The following is a 19,970-nucleotide window of genomic DNA, read 5'->3' as shown; positions in this document are numbered from 1 at the left end:
CTCTTAAAATTCTTATTGTAAAGTTTAATAATCACTTAATCACTGTTAATTGTAGGAGTCGGACAATAAATTAAAAATATATCACCACCCTAACACACGACATATGATAATGCTGGAGTCTTACTGCTTTCAAATTCAGTCCTCCTACTTCACAAATCTTGAGAAAAGAAGAATAGAATAAATATTTTTTAGTCCCGCCGTAGTGGAAATTCCTGTTTTACAGGACCAAAGTGAACAGCAACAACACAAACGAATAAAGAATAAAAAACGTCAATGTGCATATTTGCAACATCAAGCAATGGAACTGAGCAGAATGAACTATACATGATAAAAACTTCACAAGTACACTCAACAAAAATGTAAATGCAGCACTTTGGTTTTTGCTCCCATTTTTTATGAGATGAATTCAAATGTCTGAAACTTTTTCCACATACACAATCTCACCATTTTGCTCAAATATTGTTCACAAACCAGTCTAAATCTGTGATAGTGAGAACTTCTCCTTTGCCGAGATAATCCATGCACCTCACTGGTGTGGCATATCAAGATGCTAATTAAACTCAATGATTAGTGCACAGGTGTGCCATAGACTGCCCACAATAAAAGGACACTCTGACAAAGGTTTTGTTTTATGGGGCATGGGGGGTCTGGAGACTCAGAAAACCACACACTACACACTGTCTGCCATCTGCCATCTGCCATGAAGAGTGTAAACCGGGATTCATCCATGAAGAGAACACCTCTCCAACCAGGCAGACTCCATCGAATGTGAGCATTTGCCCACTCAAGTCGGTTACAACGACGAACTGTAGTGATATCGAGACCCCGATGAGGATGAGGAGCAAACAGATGAGCTTCCCTGAGACGGTTTCTGAAGGTTTGTGCAGAAATTCTTTGGTTATGCAAACCAATTGTTTCAGCAGCTGTCCGAGTGACTGGTCTCAGAGGATCTTGGAGGTGCACATGTTGGATGTGGAGGTCAGGGGTTGATGTGGTTACACATGGTCTGTGGTTGTGAGGCTGGTTGGATGTACTGCCAAATTCTTTGAAACGCCTTTGGAGACGGCTTATGGTAGAGAAATGAACATTCAATACACGAGCATTACCTCTGGTTGTCATTCCTGCTGTCAGCATGTCATGCACTCCCTCAAATCTTGCAACATCTGTGGCAATGTGCCGCGTGATAAAACTGCGCCTTTCAGAGTGGCCTTTTATTGTGGTCAGTTTAAGGCACACCTGTGCACTAATCATGGTCTCTAATCAGCATCTTGATATGGCTCACCTGTGAGGCGGCAAAGGAGAAAGGCTCACTATGACTGGTTTGTGAACAATATTTGAGACAAATATTATCTATGTGGAAAAAGTTTTAGACCTTTGAGTTCATCTAATAAAAAATGGGAAACAAAATAAAAGTGTTGCGTTTATATTTTTGTTGAGTGCATATAGTCAACTATACATGATACGGGTAAATAAAATAGATTCAAATGTGAATGGAAAAATACATGAATAAATTGGAATTATGTACTGTTTACAACACACATCCGGCCCGCGAGAAGGTTTTCTACGGCCCCTGGGATAATATTGATTTATTATTAGATCCGGCCCGCAGCCCGCAGCAAGCTGGTGTGGGTAGCAGAAGTGATCGGGTCCTTCACGCCTGCTGATGACGTCACGCTTTAAAATATATTGTAGCGTCTTCCAGGAACACAGACGTAGTTTAATTATCACATTTTTATTAGTCCAACCGGCTACTGTGGGCCGCAGCCGACGCCAATACAATACGACAACCGTTCCCTCAAGCTCTCCTCTTCGTCCTCCGCTACTCGCGCTTGCGTGCCCTCCCATCCAGCGAGCCGCACGATGCATTCATCAACCTCGGAAACAACACAATTTGGCAAGATTGGCAATTTCGACCACAACACAGATAACCCAATTCGTTACACGATTTCTGTAATATGTTTCTTTGCATCTATGTTTGCCACCCCCTGGCTGTTGTCATAACAAACATTACCGCTACTTTGCGAGGATCGTCCTTCGGTCGCCTACGTGCCGACTCAAGGCTTCACGTCACTTTTCGTGACTTTCAGAATCGGATTGTGGTGAAAAGTTATTCGGAGTAAAACATGCTTTATTAAGAAATACTTCATGTTAGAAATCTCACGTTGTTTTATTATTAGTAATTGTTGGCATTTGATAAATTCATTGAGTTTCGATGTAGTGCTGATATGTCCCACACTGTAAGCAGGCATTGAACGCTCCTCAAGCGCTAAGTGTTGATAACGAGGGACGTGTTTTTTATTTTTTTCTTCCTTCGACACAGCTAGCTAGTAGTTTGTTCGTACCAGCAAACTCAGTAGTTGCAGATTTCCCGTGTTTCACCACGTTTGTTGTTGTGTGTAAATGTTAAAAGGTGAGTTTAATAATTTAGGTTCGTGTCAGGTAACTGATGTACATAATAGCCTAGATATGTTCTCGTGAGTAATGTCACGTTGATGAACACTAGTTAGTTATTTCGGCTAGTATGCTTACTATTTTAGTGATGAAACGTGCGAATGTGTATTGTATGTATTGTTTAGCTGTTTAATTGCTCAATACTGTGAATTGTAAGGTTTAGGCATATTGTTAACTAATGGATATGCATTGGATGATGTCGCTAGGTTATTCTTTGTCTGAGTTGTTGCAGACCACAATAAATAGACGTGTCAAGTGTAATATGGGCCTGTGTTCTCTGGCAGGAGCACCCACATCCATACCATGCCACTCTAAAATAGAGTCAGCTGGAGACATCATACCAATCTTAGGATCCTTTTTACTTCACATTATGTACAGTTCATACAATCTTGCAGCCCGAGTCAACCAGAAAATCGTTTCCAGTTTGTCAGGAGAAACGCAAACGTTCCACTGATCTTGTTTCACAAGACGGGCAGCGGCTTCTTCTCGGGTCATAGACGGAAGTGACGTACGAGCTGCCTCGCAAAAGTAGCAGTAATATACCGGTAATTTTTTTTTTTTTTTTTTAGTAACTCCGGACATAAAAACACAACAGCCAGGGGGTGACAAACATAGAGGCAAAGAAATTTATTACAGAAATATAAAGCGTGACATCATCAGCAGGCGCGAATGACCCAAACCAACCTGGACATTTTAAAAAATTTCAATGAACATTCTATCAGTCCAGCCCTCGGCTTGTCACAAAATTTTTTATTTGGCCCTCCGTCCCTTTGACTTTGACACCCCTGGTTTACAATATATGAAACCAATTCCAGCAGTATAAATCAACAGCTGTAAAGTAATTATTCGTCAATGAATAATACAGGAACAGAATACTATGCTATACTATGCATGATACAGTATGTGCAGTATTTATGCAAATGATGGTGTGAACAAAGGTAACATAAATAGGCAGTGGAATTGTACAGGTATCTGGCTATATATGGATCAATATTGTACATCCGCAGTATACGGTTGGAAAAAGATATTAACGAACAGCATTGCAATGACAACTGTACATTACTAAGTGTTATATAGAGAGTGTTGTGTACAGGCTATGGGAGCAGTGTGGTTGCAAAATGTGCCTGCCTCTTTGTTGATCTCGCTGAGCTAAGGTCTCGTGAGGTTTGCTCAGGTCTTGCATGACGCCATACATGGTTGGTGGTTTGAACTCAAGTTTTATACAACTTGTGGTGTATTTTTCCCATACCTTTGGTTAAATTCCCAATTGTATGAACTCAAGGGCATTCAGCTTTCGAGCAGACTCTGAAAACTGAGTTGTGAGTGAACTGGGCCAACACAAACACACACACGCACAACTCTAAGTACTGTGAAAGTTAGGTGTACACACTACTATCACAATCAGCGGAAAACAAACTAGGGGCGACTTCTTCAGTGTTGCTATCAGTGTCTGAAGGCATAGTATCTAAAAGACACAGTTATCTTCCAAGAGCCAACTTTCCTTATTAAAAATGTTCCAGAGAGGCAGTCTTATCCGGCAAAAATAATCTAGCGCTCCCAAGTTGCCTTTTTCCAAGTTCTACAGCTGTATTTGTTATTTGAAAGAGCCAGTGAAGAACATCAGGCATCCTATCACACATCCACATTACATTTTCATCGAAAGTACTTACAGAAGCTGTCATCCAGACAAAAGGCCACTGGCTTATCTCGTGGTTGATCGGGCAGCACAATACATCTGGATGTGACTCGTTTGGATGGTGATGCATGGGTGCTTGTCACTTCCTGGTTACAGAGAGAACAAAAAAGGGGGGAGAGTTTTCACATCACAACACCTGTTGTTGTTTTTTTTGTTTTTTTTACTATGACAAAGGAAATGTGGCACCTCAGGTCATTGACAGCAGCTGTCTGTTGCCCAGACAATTACAAGTACCCATGAATTAAAAATGCCATAAAAGTGAAGCAACTTCAGCAGGGAATGTTTCATTTGTAAAATAAAAGGACAAATGGATCCAGTAAATATGGAATGATAAGACTGATGCAGTACAGAAGCAGCATGGAGATAGCAATTGGATGATAGCAAGAGATAGCAATTGGATGATGCCTGGTTCCACTCGCTATTCCCCATCAATAACTTGAGAAATATGAAATTATGCAGTCTATAGTGTCCCACCTTCAACACCCTTTTGTTGGGGTACCATTCACTGTTATTTGGTATGGTGGCATGGTATGCTACTGTATGTAGCCTACAGTATAAGTAAACACGCTACTGTCCACTGACTTGTGGAGAGAGAGATTGTTCCTTCTCTGATAAAACAGATAATGCACACAGTAACACTGGAGAGTGGATGAGGAAGAAGAAAATACAGTTGATCATGATGGAGACAGGGAAGCACGGTGGTCTCTCATGTTGCACAGCTAGCTTCGGATCTCAGCTCCGACCTGCCCGTGTGGAGGTTTTTTTCCCCATTTCAAAACTGTACCTGTAGTCAACTACATTTTATTTATAGAGCACAAATTAGTATACAGTCCATTTTATTTATAGAGCACTTATTAGTATAAACAAAAGCAGCTTTGACAAAGTGCCTTTCCTAATCAAGACGCGAGCAATAACTTTTCTCTGTCTAGGTAATCTGCAATGTCAAGACACCACTTAGTAAGAAAAAATGTATTAATATTGATAAAGGGCACCAGCCTAAGGCGGCACGGTGGTCGACTGGTTAGCACGTCCGCCTCACAGTTCAGAGGTCGCGGGTTCGATCCCGGCTCCGGCCTCCCTGTGTGGAGTTTGCATGTTCTCCCCGTGCCTGCGTGGGTTTTCTCCGGGCACTCCGGTTTCCTCCCACAGTCCAAAAACATGCATGGTAAGTTGATTGGATACTCTAAATTGCCCCTAGGTGTGATTGTGAGTGCGGATGTTTGTCTCTGTGTGCCCTGCGATTGGCTGGCAACCAGTTCAGGGTGTCCCCCGCCTACTGCCCAAAGACAGCTGGGATAGGCTCCAGCATGCCCCGCGACCCTTGTGAGGAGAAGCGGTACAGATAATGGATGGATGGATGGCACCAGCCTAATGTGATTCCTTTATCTCAGAGGTGCAGGTGTGTTTATGTGAAGTTTCCAAGGCTAAATAATCAGTACGGTAGTTGATTCGACCAAAACCTTGTATTGCAATGGTGACCAGGGTACTGCATGTGTGACCCTCCCCCTGCCGCCCAATAGCATGCGCCGTGGCCAAGGAGGGTGATTTAAAAAATATAACAAAAATGATAATTATGATAATGCGTTTAATCAATTGATTTCTCTAAAGATTCAGAAGGTACAATGCGCGCTGTTGTCATATTTATGAATGAAATACGATGACATCATCAAAACATACTGTGGTATGTGGTACCCCAGAGCTCAGAATTTGACTGCCTGCACCTCGAACAAATCAATCAAAATCACATTGAACCACTTGTGCCACAACTTAGGCCCGCTTTTAGGTTGTCTAAGGTTTCGTCTAGTTTCAGCCAACAAATTGTGCGGGGCGGGGGCGTGTAAAGAAAATGCCCTCAGTCTGCTGAAACGCCCATCATGGTGCGGCACGGTCTGACAAATTCTCAAACACAGTCAACTCGGCTTGCACTTGCGCAAAAATGCGCCTGGTTTTAGGCCCGAGTGCAGGTGCGCTGTCTACGAAAATAGAGCCCAGAGAGTATAAAAGTGCTGAACCCAATTTTACTTAGTGAGTTTCTGAAGCCAATTTTCTGGTGTTTCTGCTTGCTCCCGACTCAAATATGAATCACATTTCACTATAACAGCTAAAGTTAGTTGACAAAACTGCTGCAACACTTCATGCTTCAGAAACCGCACAATATGGGTAACTGAGAGTCAATTTCTTTGCAGAAACCAGATTGAAAAGATGAAACCCATGATTTTCCAACATCAGTGCAGCTGTACACCATCATGTCTGCTTGTATAGCTGGATCCATAGGAAAAGTGCAGGTTGTTCAAATGACAGTCTGACACTGGAAAAGTAGGACAAACTCAGATTTGAATGCAGGTTAGCAATGACAGCTGGCTGGCATATACCGTACATGCATACATACATACAATTACAGCACAAACAGTGCTGCTCATCTGATCTACGCATATTGCACAAGTAAATTTGGATGAGCAGCACGGTATGCATTGACTGGAAGTGCACTTGGTTGAACTTGAATAGATTCTGTTCTGCTGTATGTAATTAATTATACTTGTTTAAAAAAAAAAAAAGCTTCAATGAGGACGCGTCCTTGGTGGAATGTTTTTCTTCTGCAAGCATTTTGTCACAACTTAGAAGTCAGCCTACACGACATGTTTTTCCATTTGCAAATCTGGTGCGTGTGGGTGTGTGTGCATGCGTGTGGGTGTGCGTGTGCGTGTGTCTGTGTGTGCGTGCTTGCAAATGTATGGGTGTTTGTTTTATGCAAATTATGTTTTCCCTGTAGCGGTCTTTGAATTGCATCTTGCGGGGCGTCATCATGGAGCCATTACAGTCACGCAATGCACACTGTGCCCATGGCAAAATTATGCAATTATTAGGTGTCAACCAATAATTGAAAAATTGCTCAAAAAGAAAAAAAATGTTGTCTTCAAACCTGCAAATCTCTAAAACACATGTATTCTCATTTGCATACTTTCGCACAGTATCACATTCACACTCACCCATCATTCATAGTCCTTATCTTTCCCTTTCTGTCACTGTCATTCTCCCTCTTTCTCTCAAATAAAGTTCAAGTCACTGAGCTGCACTGAGCACTGCCACATGGTCTAAGCTGGCTCCCCAGTGCTCCATGTTTCACAAAATGTGTGCTTGACTTCACAACAGAAGGGAATCACGGACAACAACAAGTATATTAGAAATGGTTCTTGGACTGGGTACACATGAATGACAGGTAACTCTGTATAGCACTGTGGAATATCTCTGAAATTTAGGGTGCTCAGCCACAATCAGAAAATTAATTGTACAGCACTTTGCAATTGACTACTTTGACACGAACGTGGGAAGGTGGTCTCCAAGGGCCCACTTCACAGGAGTTACCTGTGATCTCCCTTGCCAACTTAACATCATCCTCCAATGGAAATCTGCTTGCAGTTCTTCATAAACGTACTTCTTCTTCTTAAAGTGGAAATCAACCCAAACATATTTTTTTTCAAGAATATGACTTGACTTCCTATTTAACGTCTTTGGGCACTCCGATTTCCTGCACAGACCCGTTGAGTCAGCTTCTTTTTCCGTCATGTCGAAGATTGGGCGCTTCTCATGCGCTGACTTTAAAGGGAATGATAGGAGCTGCTTCCATTGGCCGTGAAGCTAGTCAGCTGTGTTCACACCCACAATGGTGCAAACCGCCATTTCTCACAATACCATTTCTTCAAAAATACCAAAAGAAAGGAAGTTCCACCGATGCGCACAGTTAGACTTGCGCTGGTCACAAAACTGGAGTCTGAAGTGTAGCAGCACAGCACTGTGAGCCACAGTCAGGAGAAATCTAATGGTCTGTAGACATATCATCAAAATCATTTAATCCGACAATCTTGAAAACATACAACCACACGTGTGTGCAAGTGTTTAAACTTATTTGCATCTACAGTACTTCTTCGGTCTCCATGTGGAGGGAGGGACAAGGCAAAGGACGAAGGGGTTCTCACTCATGATGGTCAAGGTGAAATGGTTCTGGGCTCCAGCAGATGTACTGAAGGAATAATAGGAGGTAAAAAATGGATTCACTGAAAAGAATTTCAGCTAATGAAATCAATTCTGGCCATCTGGGACCATTTCCTGTGACATACACCAACTGCAAGGCCATTCAAACGGGGCAATAGCGAAACCATGGTAACAGCGATGTGTGCATCGTATTGCTTGGAGAGATGACACGGTGCCATCTTTCATAGAATCTTCAGATTGGTGTCTGCCTATAAGAGGGAGAGGTGACTGTTCAACTGTCACACAGACAGAAACCTAACCTTTTTTTCTTGTGTCAACCACTGACATTTTGGTTCTCCACCAATAATCTTTGCTCCTACTTGGTTTTTAATGACATACCCTTGTGTATTTATGGTCTCTGAAGAGTGCTGTCGACCTTTCTCTCCTTATTGTGATTCATTTTCCCTCTTTCTCTCCTGTTCTGTGTACATTTCTCCTTTTATAACTGACAATTAGTCAAGGCTCGGAAATATTTCGATCTGTAATGTGCTTGTTTGCAGTTGTTTCAACGTAAGAAATAACACCGGGCACAAGTGCGCTGGAACCTGAAGGTATTGAACAAAAAGTGCCGTCAATCCGCAATTCAATGGCACCTCTCATTTCACTCTAAAAACAATAAAAACACTTGATTTTGGCTTGAACTACTTCACTTGACAAGTCGTCTTGTTTATAGTTAGAAATCTGCATTTTAACATGGTTTGGCTTTTTAGGAAGGAAAGCAAGCAAGAAAAAATAAAAGATGTGGGGTTTTTTTACGGCACAATCTGAGGTGAGGCAAACTGCTCACTGTCACACTTCCCATCTAGCCCATGTATTTCAATAAGAAACATACAAATTCCACAATTTTGAAAAAGAAAGCATATTATACTTATACTATACTACAGAACCTCCAGCGTTCATTTGTAAATGAATCTCATATAAATAGTGTAACAATAAATTGCTAATCAAACCACAAAGCACATGCAAAGAAGCATAAATTTACTTTTTGCCATCTCTCCATCCTGCTGGGGATGTCTTCTCAAATGAGTGTTTAATTTGTAACCAATCCTTCATCCAAATGGTTGTTCACGTAATCTTGACATTTTGCAGGAAACAGTTAATGTAATGCCTGGGAGATGCCTTTTAATGATGATATCTGTTGAGTAATGCAGGCTCTAGTGGCCAGTACGTGACTCAACGGAGCCTGCCAAGAAAATAAGCCACTCACAATTTGGGAAAATCATTTAAAATATTGTTCCTTTTATCTGTAACACATGCAGCATAAAACAATCCAAACCGCTGTTACACTTCTTTGGCCAATTGCCGCTGGGTGTATAAAGTGCCTTTACCTTACTGCTTTTTTTCTGGCACAGCATACAAGTGGCAGCTCTCAAACATAACCCACAGTGCACTGCACTGCACTGGGTAAACCATCTTCAGCCAATCATTCCAGCAGCCCACATCACTCAATAACAAAAACAATAAGCCAGTGTTCAAGTCTATGACAAACAGACCTTTTTTCACCATTTTGAAATCCAGAGTTGTCCCTTTGGGAGTCATGGTTGGGCCCATGTTGATTAAATGGAATGCTTTTTCTTACGAAAGACAAGTGCTGTAAATCTCTTAAAATTGTGGACAGTATGATGCCATACGTAAGTGCGGATGTTTGTCTCTGTGTGCCCTGCGATTGGCTGGCAACCAACTCAGGGTGTCCCCCGCCTACTGCCCCAAGTCAGCTGGGATAAGCTCCAGCACGCCCCGCGACCCTTGTGAGGAGAAGCGGTATCAATAATGGATGGATGGATGATGCCATACTTGAACTTGACAATATATAATAATGATGAGATGTTTACGCTATCATTTTTAATTAATTCCAAATTTAAATTGGAAAATATGAATTCTCCAAAGAATTGGAGCGGTTTGATGGATTTTCTTGGTACGCGATCAAGGCATACATACAGTACGTGATCTGCTCGTTCAGTGACGCCCTTTTTCAGCCTCAGAGCTACTTATGACATGACTGAGTCAAAATGATCTACCACCTACTAAAAATGCAAAACACATTATTTATAAATATATTGAATATATAGATATATTTTTGTATGTACGGTATATGCTGGTGTACCTTGCATGACTGCATCAACCTATATAGCACAATACAACAAAAAAATGTTTTGTAATTAACTTACTCTGATGACTTGCACTGAATGGAATTAACCGGGGACGCATAGTCCGGACAGTAGCTGCTGATAGCCAGCCTCAAGCAGATTTGCAGCAACAACAATCCCCGCATTCATTCCATTTGGCACGTATAAAACAAGTCAACTTTTTTGCACACTATGCTAATGCTATCAATATTGCTGTCTTGGTAAAGTTCACAAACTGTTTAAAAAAAAAAGCCGCCGAGTGAACAAGACGCTGTGTGGCTGTGTGTGACGTAGTATGCCCGAAGGTAACTGGCTGCCGCGAGGCGGACTTGCAAAAAAGTAGACTTGTTTATACGCGCCCAATGGAGCGAATGGACGGATTTCCGGTGCTTCGCTCTGCGTCCCACCACTTCAAATACATCATTCGCGCCACCCCGCACGTAACGGCGCCCGCACGTAACGGCGCCCGCCCGCGCAAACTACATTGACTCCAGTTGAAACGCACCGCCAGAAACGCTCCCAACGCAGTTGGTGTGAACGTAGGTAGCAATACAGTAGTGAGGACAGATGATAGGCTGGTGATCTACCCACGATGCCTTTGCGATCGACGTAATTGGCGCCCCTGAACTACATGTATTAATACAATACTGTATATCCAGTTGTTGCCCTCAAATGAACAAACATGCCGATGGCCTCTCAGCATTGAAAATGTAAAGTTGTGAAATAATCGTCCATCCATTATCGATACCGCTTATCCTCACATGGGTCGCGGGGCGTGCTGGAGCCTATCCCAGCTGTCTTCGGGCAGTGGGCGGGGGACACCCTGAATGGGTTGCCAGCCAATTGCAGAGACAAACATCCGCACTCACAATCACACCTAGGAGCAATTTATAGAGTCCAATCAACTTACCATGCATGTTTTTGGAATGTGGGAGGAAACCGGAGTACCCGGAGAAAACCCACGCAGGCACGGGGAGAACATGCAAACTCCACACAGGGAGGTCGGAGCCAGGATCGAACCCACGACCTCTAAACTGTGAGGCGGATGTGCTAACCAGTCGACCACCGTGCCGGCGTGAAATAATCGTATTTTTTCATAAACGTACCTGTAATCTGATTACATGCTATTTTCCCCTCTAACTCTAACAGCGTACAGTTAAAATATTGGGGTATCGTTAATACATAACATTCCGTCACCCCCAAGCCTGTGTGTAACTTTACTTCCACAAGCATATTAATGCTGTCTCCCTGACGTCAAAGCTAATCACTTGCCCTCCTCTCTCCAATATCACATGCCTTCTGTTGATATTATGCAATTGTGAGCATTCTTCTTTAGAAGGTCATCCAGGCTTTCATGCAATCCCTCTTCCCCTCCCTCAGAGTTCGGGGACTGTTCGGTATCTGCTTTCCCTCTTTGCAAACAGTGCGTGCTGTTCAGTGGAATAAGGACTCCTTTAAAACTAAATAAGCAAATAAATATTTTTCTCATGCAGCAGCACAATTCCGCTTGCCCTCATTATGGTTAAACACAGCTACTGCAAGACATTCCGATACAAACACAAGCACAGAGGAGACTAAGTTGAGTAAGAGTGATGAGACGAGGGAAAGGCTGAGGAAATGGTGTGAAAAATACTAAGCTTGAAGGAATCATAGAAACTTGAGGGCTAAGCGAAAGATGCAAAAAGTAAAGGGCAGACCAACATGTGATATGGGAAGCCAAAGCTTGCACAAAGAGAGCCTATGATTTCATTTTTAGCAAAGCAGACAAATGAAGCTATCGCGCTGCCAGATGGGGGATTTTCATACCCATTTCTGCATGAGCATCATCAACAGTAGATGTGTTGTCAGTTCACACTCTTTGTTGGCATTGTAAAAGCAATGCAATGCTTGTCTGGATCCCCTTTCCAGTACCTTTGAGGTTGTCTTCTGTCAAATGCAGATTCCCAAACATCCGCTCAACACTATCAGCACATTTTACACGACACAGACAAAAGTATTGAAAAGTAAAGTAAAAGTATTGAGACAACTCACTTAAGAGCATGTACAGTGTTCCCTCACTTTTCGCAGGTGATACACTCTAAAAACAATTGGGTTGAGAAGAACACAATTTGGGGTCAAAAATGTACCGATCCGCTAACTTGGTCAATTTGACCCACCTTCTTGCGTTATTTTTGCAAATTGTGTTATTTTTAACCCAACTGTTTTTAGAGTGTACATTCCAAGCCCCACCAACAATAGATGGATTTCTGCAAAGTAGAGGTTGAGAGTTTTTTTAATGTATTTTTTGATTTTTAACTTCCTTTATTTCGTGGGGATGGGCCTTTCTATTAAGCCATTGCAACCCCTCTACCCCCCAACAAACACACATGATCCCCACCCTTCTAAACACGTATTATACTGAATAAATTAAACTTTTAATATGCATGATGAAGAATAAATGCTGAGCACTAATAAATGAATTTGAGCGGAGCATGCTCTGCACTATTTCTGGTCCGATTTAGGAGTAAGAAAAACGTTAAGAAAACCCGCAAAATAGCAAGGTCCACAGGCGCGTCGTCTTTTTCACTTCGACGGCCATTACTAGCGGACATTACCAACATCCTCCGAAGAGTCCCGACACCGTCACATATATATTCCAATGCATTTTATTGACTAGAAGACCGAGAATTGGATTAAAAAAAGAAAATGATGGAGACGCTCTCCCCGCTTTGAAGGTAGAAACACGCAACAGCGCTCCCGGCTTTAGTGGTAGAAACGTGGATATGCGCTTCCGGCCTTAAGGGGTAATACGTGACATTTTTCTTTGTTTTATTTACAATTCTACACTTTCTTTTGGCTCTACATGCAAATAGCCCCAGACAAGCAGTTGGGTTTAGATATAGTCCCGTAATTACACACCAGAGGCCACCCACTACACCCCCAACTGACAATTGCTGGCAGCGTCATGGGGGCTCTTAGAAGTGATGACTCATTCCGATTCCAATTTTAACAGGAGCACATTGCAAAGCAGCACAAAAACAGTGGGGTTCTGATCAATGAGTTCAATGTCATTCCAAAGGTTACCATGCTATATGCACCCTGTTTCTGGGTGTGTATTTGTGCGTGTGTGTGTGTGTTTGCGTGAGTGTGTCTGTGTGTGAGTGTGTGGGAAGGTTGTGTGCACGCATGTGTGTGCGTGCATATTTGTGTGACTGTAATGTTTCATCATGATTGATTTGCTCAAATGTGAGCTTCATTTCTATTCTGTCCATCCCAGTGCTTATTTTTTTTAAATGCATCGTCATCCTTCTTTTCCAGAGTCCTCCGTTCAGTCCAGCAGTCTGGTCTTTAAAAACTGCTTTGACTCCATCCTTTCAGAATATAAATCATATTTCACTCTCTTTCATCATGCTTGATACTATCTTGATGTTCAGTGAGCACCACTGACCACATCAGCACGCACTACTATTTATACATGACGCTTTACCATGTGGCTGTGGGATGTGCCTCTGTTTTTAGCTTCTCCGAAAACTCTGTACAGCTGCCCAAGGAAGTAACATTGGCTGACACTATGGATGCTTGCTAGATGTTTTCCAACTTCTTTATAGAGCTCCATTGAAAAAAGTACTTAATTCTCGGTTGGACATGATTAAAATGTGATAAACTGATGTAATGTTCACCTCTTTTCCTCCATTTTAATTTCAGTGGTGGCTGGTCAGATTTTCACCAGGACAGGCACTGTAAAAAATATGTTGATATTATATTATATTTATATGATTTATATAATATAGATTTACATTTTAACATTCATGTACTTAGTTATTTATGATTGTATGACTGTTTTAACTATTTTCATTTATCATTTATGTACAGCAATTTCATACAGCTGCGGTTGTTGTGCAATGCTGTATGAATAAAGCTGAGTTGAGTTTTAACTAAATTATTATTATATGACATTCAATTTGAAGGTATTTAAATAATCATATAGTTAGTCCAGCTGGGGATCGAAGTCCTGCCAGAAAAATCATCACCCTTACTGATGAAGCCATTTGTTCTAACCAGTCCGCCACCCCGTCAGCATACACAACAAGGCCAAAGCCTTTCTAAAGATAGTCCAAGAGACGAGTTGCACTAGCCTGTATGTCTGAAATTTTGTTGAAGAAACCTATGATTAAGTCCACAAATCCACCATACATGATCTTGTCCTTGCAGCCCAGGGTTCATGTCCTCCTCTCGAAATATTTTGAAATTACTTCACTGAGTCGAATATGAAGACAGAACCAGATACACTGTTGGAGAGCTAATATGGTCGCCACATCAACGTGCCAGCTGCCAAGTAGATGTGGTGGCCATATTGAATGTGCCAGTTCTGGTAGAACGCTAAAGCCACTCGGGACAGAACAGAAAATGATGTCAGCTTTGACGATAACTCCGTTTAAACGTTATCGACCGGGGGCTGCAGAATTCAGTGCCCGACGTTGCCCAATGCGTGTCTATTCCATAAGGACCTACTGTACATGTCTCACTTTTAACAAGAGTCTATTGTTGTCATCACTTCAGATGCCAGACATCAACGCATCAATTTTACTCATCAATGACTGCATACCATTGATCCTGCTCATGTATAAACAGATATTATACTTTGAAGTATTTGTATTATGATTTTTTTCATTTTCCTTATTTAATTTTTGTCCCTTTCGCTGTAACTCAGCAGGGCGTTAGGCAGCGCCCTGGCTCTATTGAGGAGCCGCCACAAGTTAATTCAAACTATTTTAATCATGTGCAAACAATGTGCATGTTCGAATTTAAAAAATTCAAAGGATTTTTTTTTTTTTAGTTAATGGACTTCAAGTCACCGATTGGCCTTTAAGACAAGCTGGGGAGAAATCCTAATCATTATTAATGCACTTTTTCACTTGTTCAACTGTGTGTGTGTGCGGGTGTGTGTGGGAGTGTGTGTGTGTGTGTGCGTGTGTGTGTACGTGCATGCGTCACTTTCATGAACATAGAGGATCACAGTCTACGGATTCCCAGTATCATGCAGAGCACAGAGGGTGGCATACAAGGTCTTTGCATGGCTGTCGCTCCTCAGTCTTGTCAAACCTCTTGTTCAATGTGCATCTAAGCTCTGCTTCTCAGTCAGTTTTTCTCATCATGAGGTCCAACAAGATAAGCAGCTGAACATTGTCACTGGAAATCTCGACATGGAGACAGATTCTCTTTATGTGTGATGCCAGGCAGAGATGGGAGATGGCAAGGAGCCTCCAGAATGACAAAAAAAAGTGTGTCTACAATAGCTGATACGCCCTTTTATCTTAAACTAACTGTTAGTGCAAACGGGTGGTGAGACAGCAAATATGTACAGTATTTGGAAGATGTGCAAAATTAGCAGTGGGATGATTTTTAAACAATCATCATTATCATCATCCTCTTAATAATAATAGTAATAATATTTAGATTAATTGATTCATTCAGAGGTTTGATGCCCTCTTTTTTCATATGTCCATGAGGCTCAGAATCTTTCTGCTTGTCCCCCGATCAAATTTACCAAAATGGCATTAGACCTGTGGTTCTACCGACTGCGCTGGATTTAGATGAGGTCCCAGCAAGCCTATACTCAACCTGCCCTTGACCCATATTTCTGACAGAGCACACTCACAAACAAGACGGGCCAAGTGAAGACCAATGACAGACTCACTACAACCATTGCCAGAGCCCAAGCGGACAAGTCATCATCACAGAGCACATTTGCAATGGGCACACACTGGGCCCCGCTGCCAGCTCCATTAAAAGATTTGAATCAGTGAAAGAGAGACGCTAGAGATGCCTGGTAAAAGTTAATGGAATTTTTACGAGCTCAATAGACTTGATGGAGACGCCAGTGTCCTCATCAAGTCTGTATCCATTTTTCACAGACACATTGTGCTTTTGGTTTGCTTAAAATTTAACTGAGTGCAATCAAGGATGCTGGCGTATGGATTTTTGGCTTCCCTCGTGGACTGGCTATTGTCCCATGCCTCTCTCTCAGCATATGTGTTTTGACCAAACAACATTTTAATTGTACAGGCTTTACTTCAATTAGTGGCTTAAAGAGGAGTCAACGCAAACATTTTTTTTGAAGAATATGTTCTATGCAAGCCCACTAGTCGAAACAGGGCACTCTGATAAATATTGCGTTTGTGGAATAAGTGTTAACGCACTCGTTTTTAGCCATCTCCGGGGGCGGCCATTTTGTCTTCTGTCGACTGAAAATTACATCACAACTGCTCACAACGACCAATCACGGCTTAGATTCAGAAAACAGGTCAGCCGTGATTGATCGTTGTGAGCAGTTGTGATGTCTTTTTCAGTCGACATAAGACAAAATGAGATGGCTAAACATGAGTGCATTTTGCTGCTTAACTTATATTCCACAAACGCAAAATAGTGGGCCTGCTGGGAAGATATTCTTGAGAAAAATATGTTTTGGTTGACTTCCGCTTTAATAACAAAATAAAAACATAGAGGCAGACAGCTCGCAGAGGCTAAACAGGAATTCGAAAACCTAAACTAAATATCTGTTCGCGCGCTGTTCAGGGCTAGTTCATTTATGAAATATATTGAGAAAACATACAGACCACCAGCTGTGCTCTCTAAATGTGTACCTCGTGATGTCATGTTACCCTGCCAGTAAGACAAGAATCAAGTGACAAAATTCCTCATAATTATCATCTTTATGGTGTCTGGTGTAACCACATCTTCCTAAAACATTTAGGAATGTTTCAAATATACCAAGACGGCCAGAAAGAGGCACTTTTCATGTAAATTGTAATAATCTGACAGACTGATGCATACATTCATACAAGTAATGAATTTAACCCCTTCGCGGTGATAATAACCGAGATAATAAGGTTTGTGTTGCAATGTCATCCAAGCCCATCGATGCCACACTACCACCCGCTGGCCAATGGCCGCCAATACATCCATGCGGAACATCACGACGAGTTGGTCGTACGGTGCAGTTCAAGTAAATGGTACAATAACAATGTTGTTTTGGATTATGTAGTTATGTAATGATAAACAAATAATACCAGTGTAATCCAATGAGTATGTGACACCCTGAACGAGTGGTGTGTACTTGTGAGGTGTTTCCAAAATTTTGTTACTGTCAGCTAAAAAGGACATAAACGTATCTCTGCAATCTACAAAAACAACAAGTATATGTTACATAATTATGTTACATATTCTATACTTACCATATGACAGAAACATTATTTTTAGATCAATGTTGAATGTTTTATTTTGTATTATTATTATTAGTAGTTGTGCCCTGCGACTGGCTGGCGACCAGTTTGGGGTGTAGTCTGCCTTCGCCCATTGACGGCTGGGATAGGCTCCAGCAAAAATCCCCGCGACCCTGTATAGGATAAGCGGTTTGGAAGATGACATGACATGACATTATTAGTAGTAGTAGCAGTAGTAGTAGTAATATTATTATTATTATTATTAATTCCTTTATATGTATTACTGCTATATTATTTATTATTATTTATATTATTTATTATATTATAATATTATTAACCACTTTACGCCACAGTGCTCTGCACTCCACTGCACTGTAGGCCGTCTTTGTATTAGTCATTGCAAAACTATTTACAAGCATTTCAGCCGAGGTCTTTGTTCAAATGGAAAAGGCATCCTACTAGAATGGAGGCCACTATTTGGGGACATCGCCATTTGTTTGTTTATTAGTTTGCAGTATTGTGCAGAAACTACACAACTGATATCCATAAGTGGCATGCAGGAAGCAAGTATACATTAAATTCAGTTTGAAAACACTGGACTTGAGGCCAGCCACATTCAGCAGGTCGTTGCACCAACAGGGCCATAGTGCAACAGCATAGCCTCACACATCATAAATTCATCAAACAAGACAGAATGGTTATGTTTAGGGCCTTGGAAGAGGTCTGTACTTAACTGAGTGCTCCTCTATAGTACTTAAATTGGTTGTCATACTTTGCAGGAGTACATACAGTATATTCACAGTGTATATGTGACCCCGGCATGATAAGAGATGATATTGTCTGTATCATGCATGTGAATCTCCATGTGTGCATTCTTCCTTATGTGCACAGTGATGACCAGAAGGTCAGATGCATGCTGTAAACACATACCCGTGTCCACCGAAGCTCATCCTGCAATGAAAACACGCTCTTTGCACTGCAGATAAAGCTGTGCATCACCTTATGCTCGGGCTTAATGGAAGCAGACTGTACTTCCACAGTGGGGACTTAAGCTCCATGACCACTTGGGAGTGTGTCAATCTGCCCAACCAATGACATGGCATCATTTGAATAATTGAAATGGGGCACAGCAAGAAAAAAGTGGAGAGGAAAAAAACCATCATCAAATATTAAGCTTTGCCTTATGAAGGCGTTTGAGCAGTTTGAACAAGGTCATGTTTTATAAGCTTTAGTATCTTGCTGGGAACCTGAGAAACTGCCCACATATGTGCTGACAAAGCCTTAAGATGGTCTTACCATCTAAAAATCATAAGCACTCTTGATATAGCCTGCTGACAGCATTAGTGTTAGACATTAGATATACCAATAGACCAGGGGTGTGGTGACCATTGGAAAATTCGAGATGGCTCCCGAAAGGCCAGTCCATTCCAGGTCCTAACCCACATGGCCCAGCAATTTATTTATTTATTATTATTCATTTATTTCAATAGGCGCCAATTTCTGTATCGTTCCCGATTCATACAGCCATCTCACAAAAGACAATTGCGGACAACTGTTCAACAAATACAGGATGACATAGGGTAGCCTGCACAACAGTGCTCACGCCAAGGGGCTGCAGTGCACATGGCTGGTGAAGTGTGCTCCAGAGTACTACAGAGTAGTACTGTGTCAGACACAACAAAAAGTAAGTCTGCAGGCCGCGATGTGTTTATGCATCATTGGGCAGTTGCTTGTTGTTGTGCGACCAACAAAAGCAGCAGAGTAACAAGCCCTGAGCGCGTCGGATCTGCCTCCCCCACCAGCACCAGCTCATTAGATTTGTCCTTTTCGCTGAGATCTGATTGGTGTAGGCTCATCTCATGTTCCCTTTTCTGCAGCTTTCTAATATAGCAAGATAGCAAAATGAATGCCATAAAACAAGTTGGCAGGTGAGAATACACTGTAATGACGCAAAGCCAACAGAGCTTTTTAGTTGGGATGGCTTTTAAGATGCTGGATCCAGGACATCAGGTGGTAAAATTGTGAAATATTATCCCTAGCAGACCATGCATTTCTTGTGCAAATGATTTGGCAACACTTTTCAATTAATGCAAAAAAATTTAAGTACTTTAGTCCCTTACCAATTACATGGCGGATGCTTGTGCTCAGTTTACCAGCAGAAAATGACGAAGTCTCTGTGATCTGATTTTGTGATTAGTTAATATTGCACTTTAAGCAGTAAAGGGATATTTACATATTATTTGATGTGTGAACAAATGAGCTGGATCACTCTGACATGGGAAAGCCATGGAAAAGTGTGTGCGTGTGTGTGGTGTGTGTGCGCGTGTGTTTGTGAGTGTGTGTGATTTATGCCTGGCCTTTCTTCCATGCCTTTGTGTATTAAGAGCTTAATACATAATACATTATGATTATTGTTGTAGTTATTAGCAGCAGAAATATCAGTAGTGAAGGTCAACAGCAGAGGGA

General features: G+C 41.7%; 1 protein-coding gene across 1 annotated transcript in view; it reads right to left on the bottom strand.

The window, feature by feature from the left end:
* xirp2a (xin actin binding repeat containing 2a) overlaps nucleotides 1-19,970 on the bottom strand; it is a 62,278-nt gene that overhangs the window by 39,867 nt on the left and 2,441 nt on the right. The window contains exon 2 of the mRNA XM_086044276.1: nucleotides 4,122-4,233. Coding sequence (XP_085900402.1) covers nucleotides 4,122-4,233 — 112 coding nt within the window. The remainder of the gene's footprint in view (nucleotides 1-4,121; nucleotides 4,234-19,970) is intronic.

The sequence above is a fragment of the Filicampus tigris genome, chromosome 1 (assembly GCF_054856515.1).
Source record: "Filicampus tigris isolate MCC_2025a chromosome 1, RoL_Ftig_1.0, whole genome shotgun sequence".
In the NCBI taxonomy this organism is placed as follows: domain Eukaryota; kingdom Metazoa; phylum Chordata; class Actinopteri; order Syngnathiformes; family Syngnathidae; genus Filicampus; species Filicampus tigris.
This window is presented reverse-complemented; position numbering and strand designations above follow the sequence as displayed.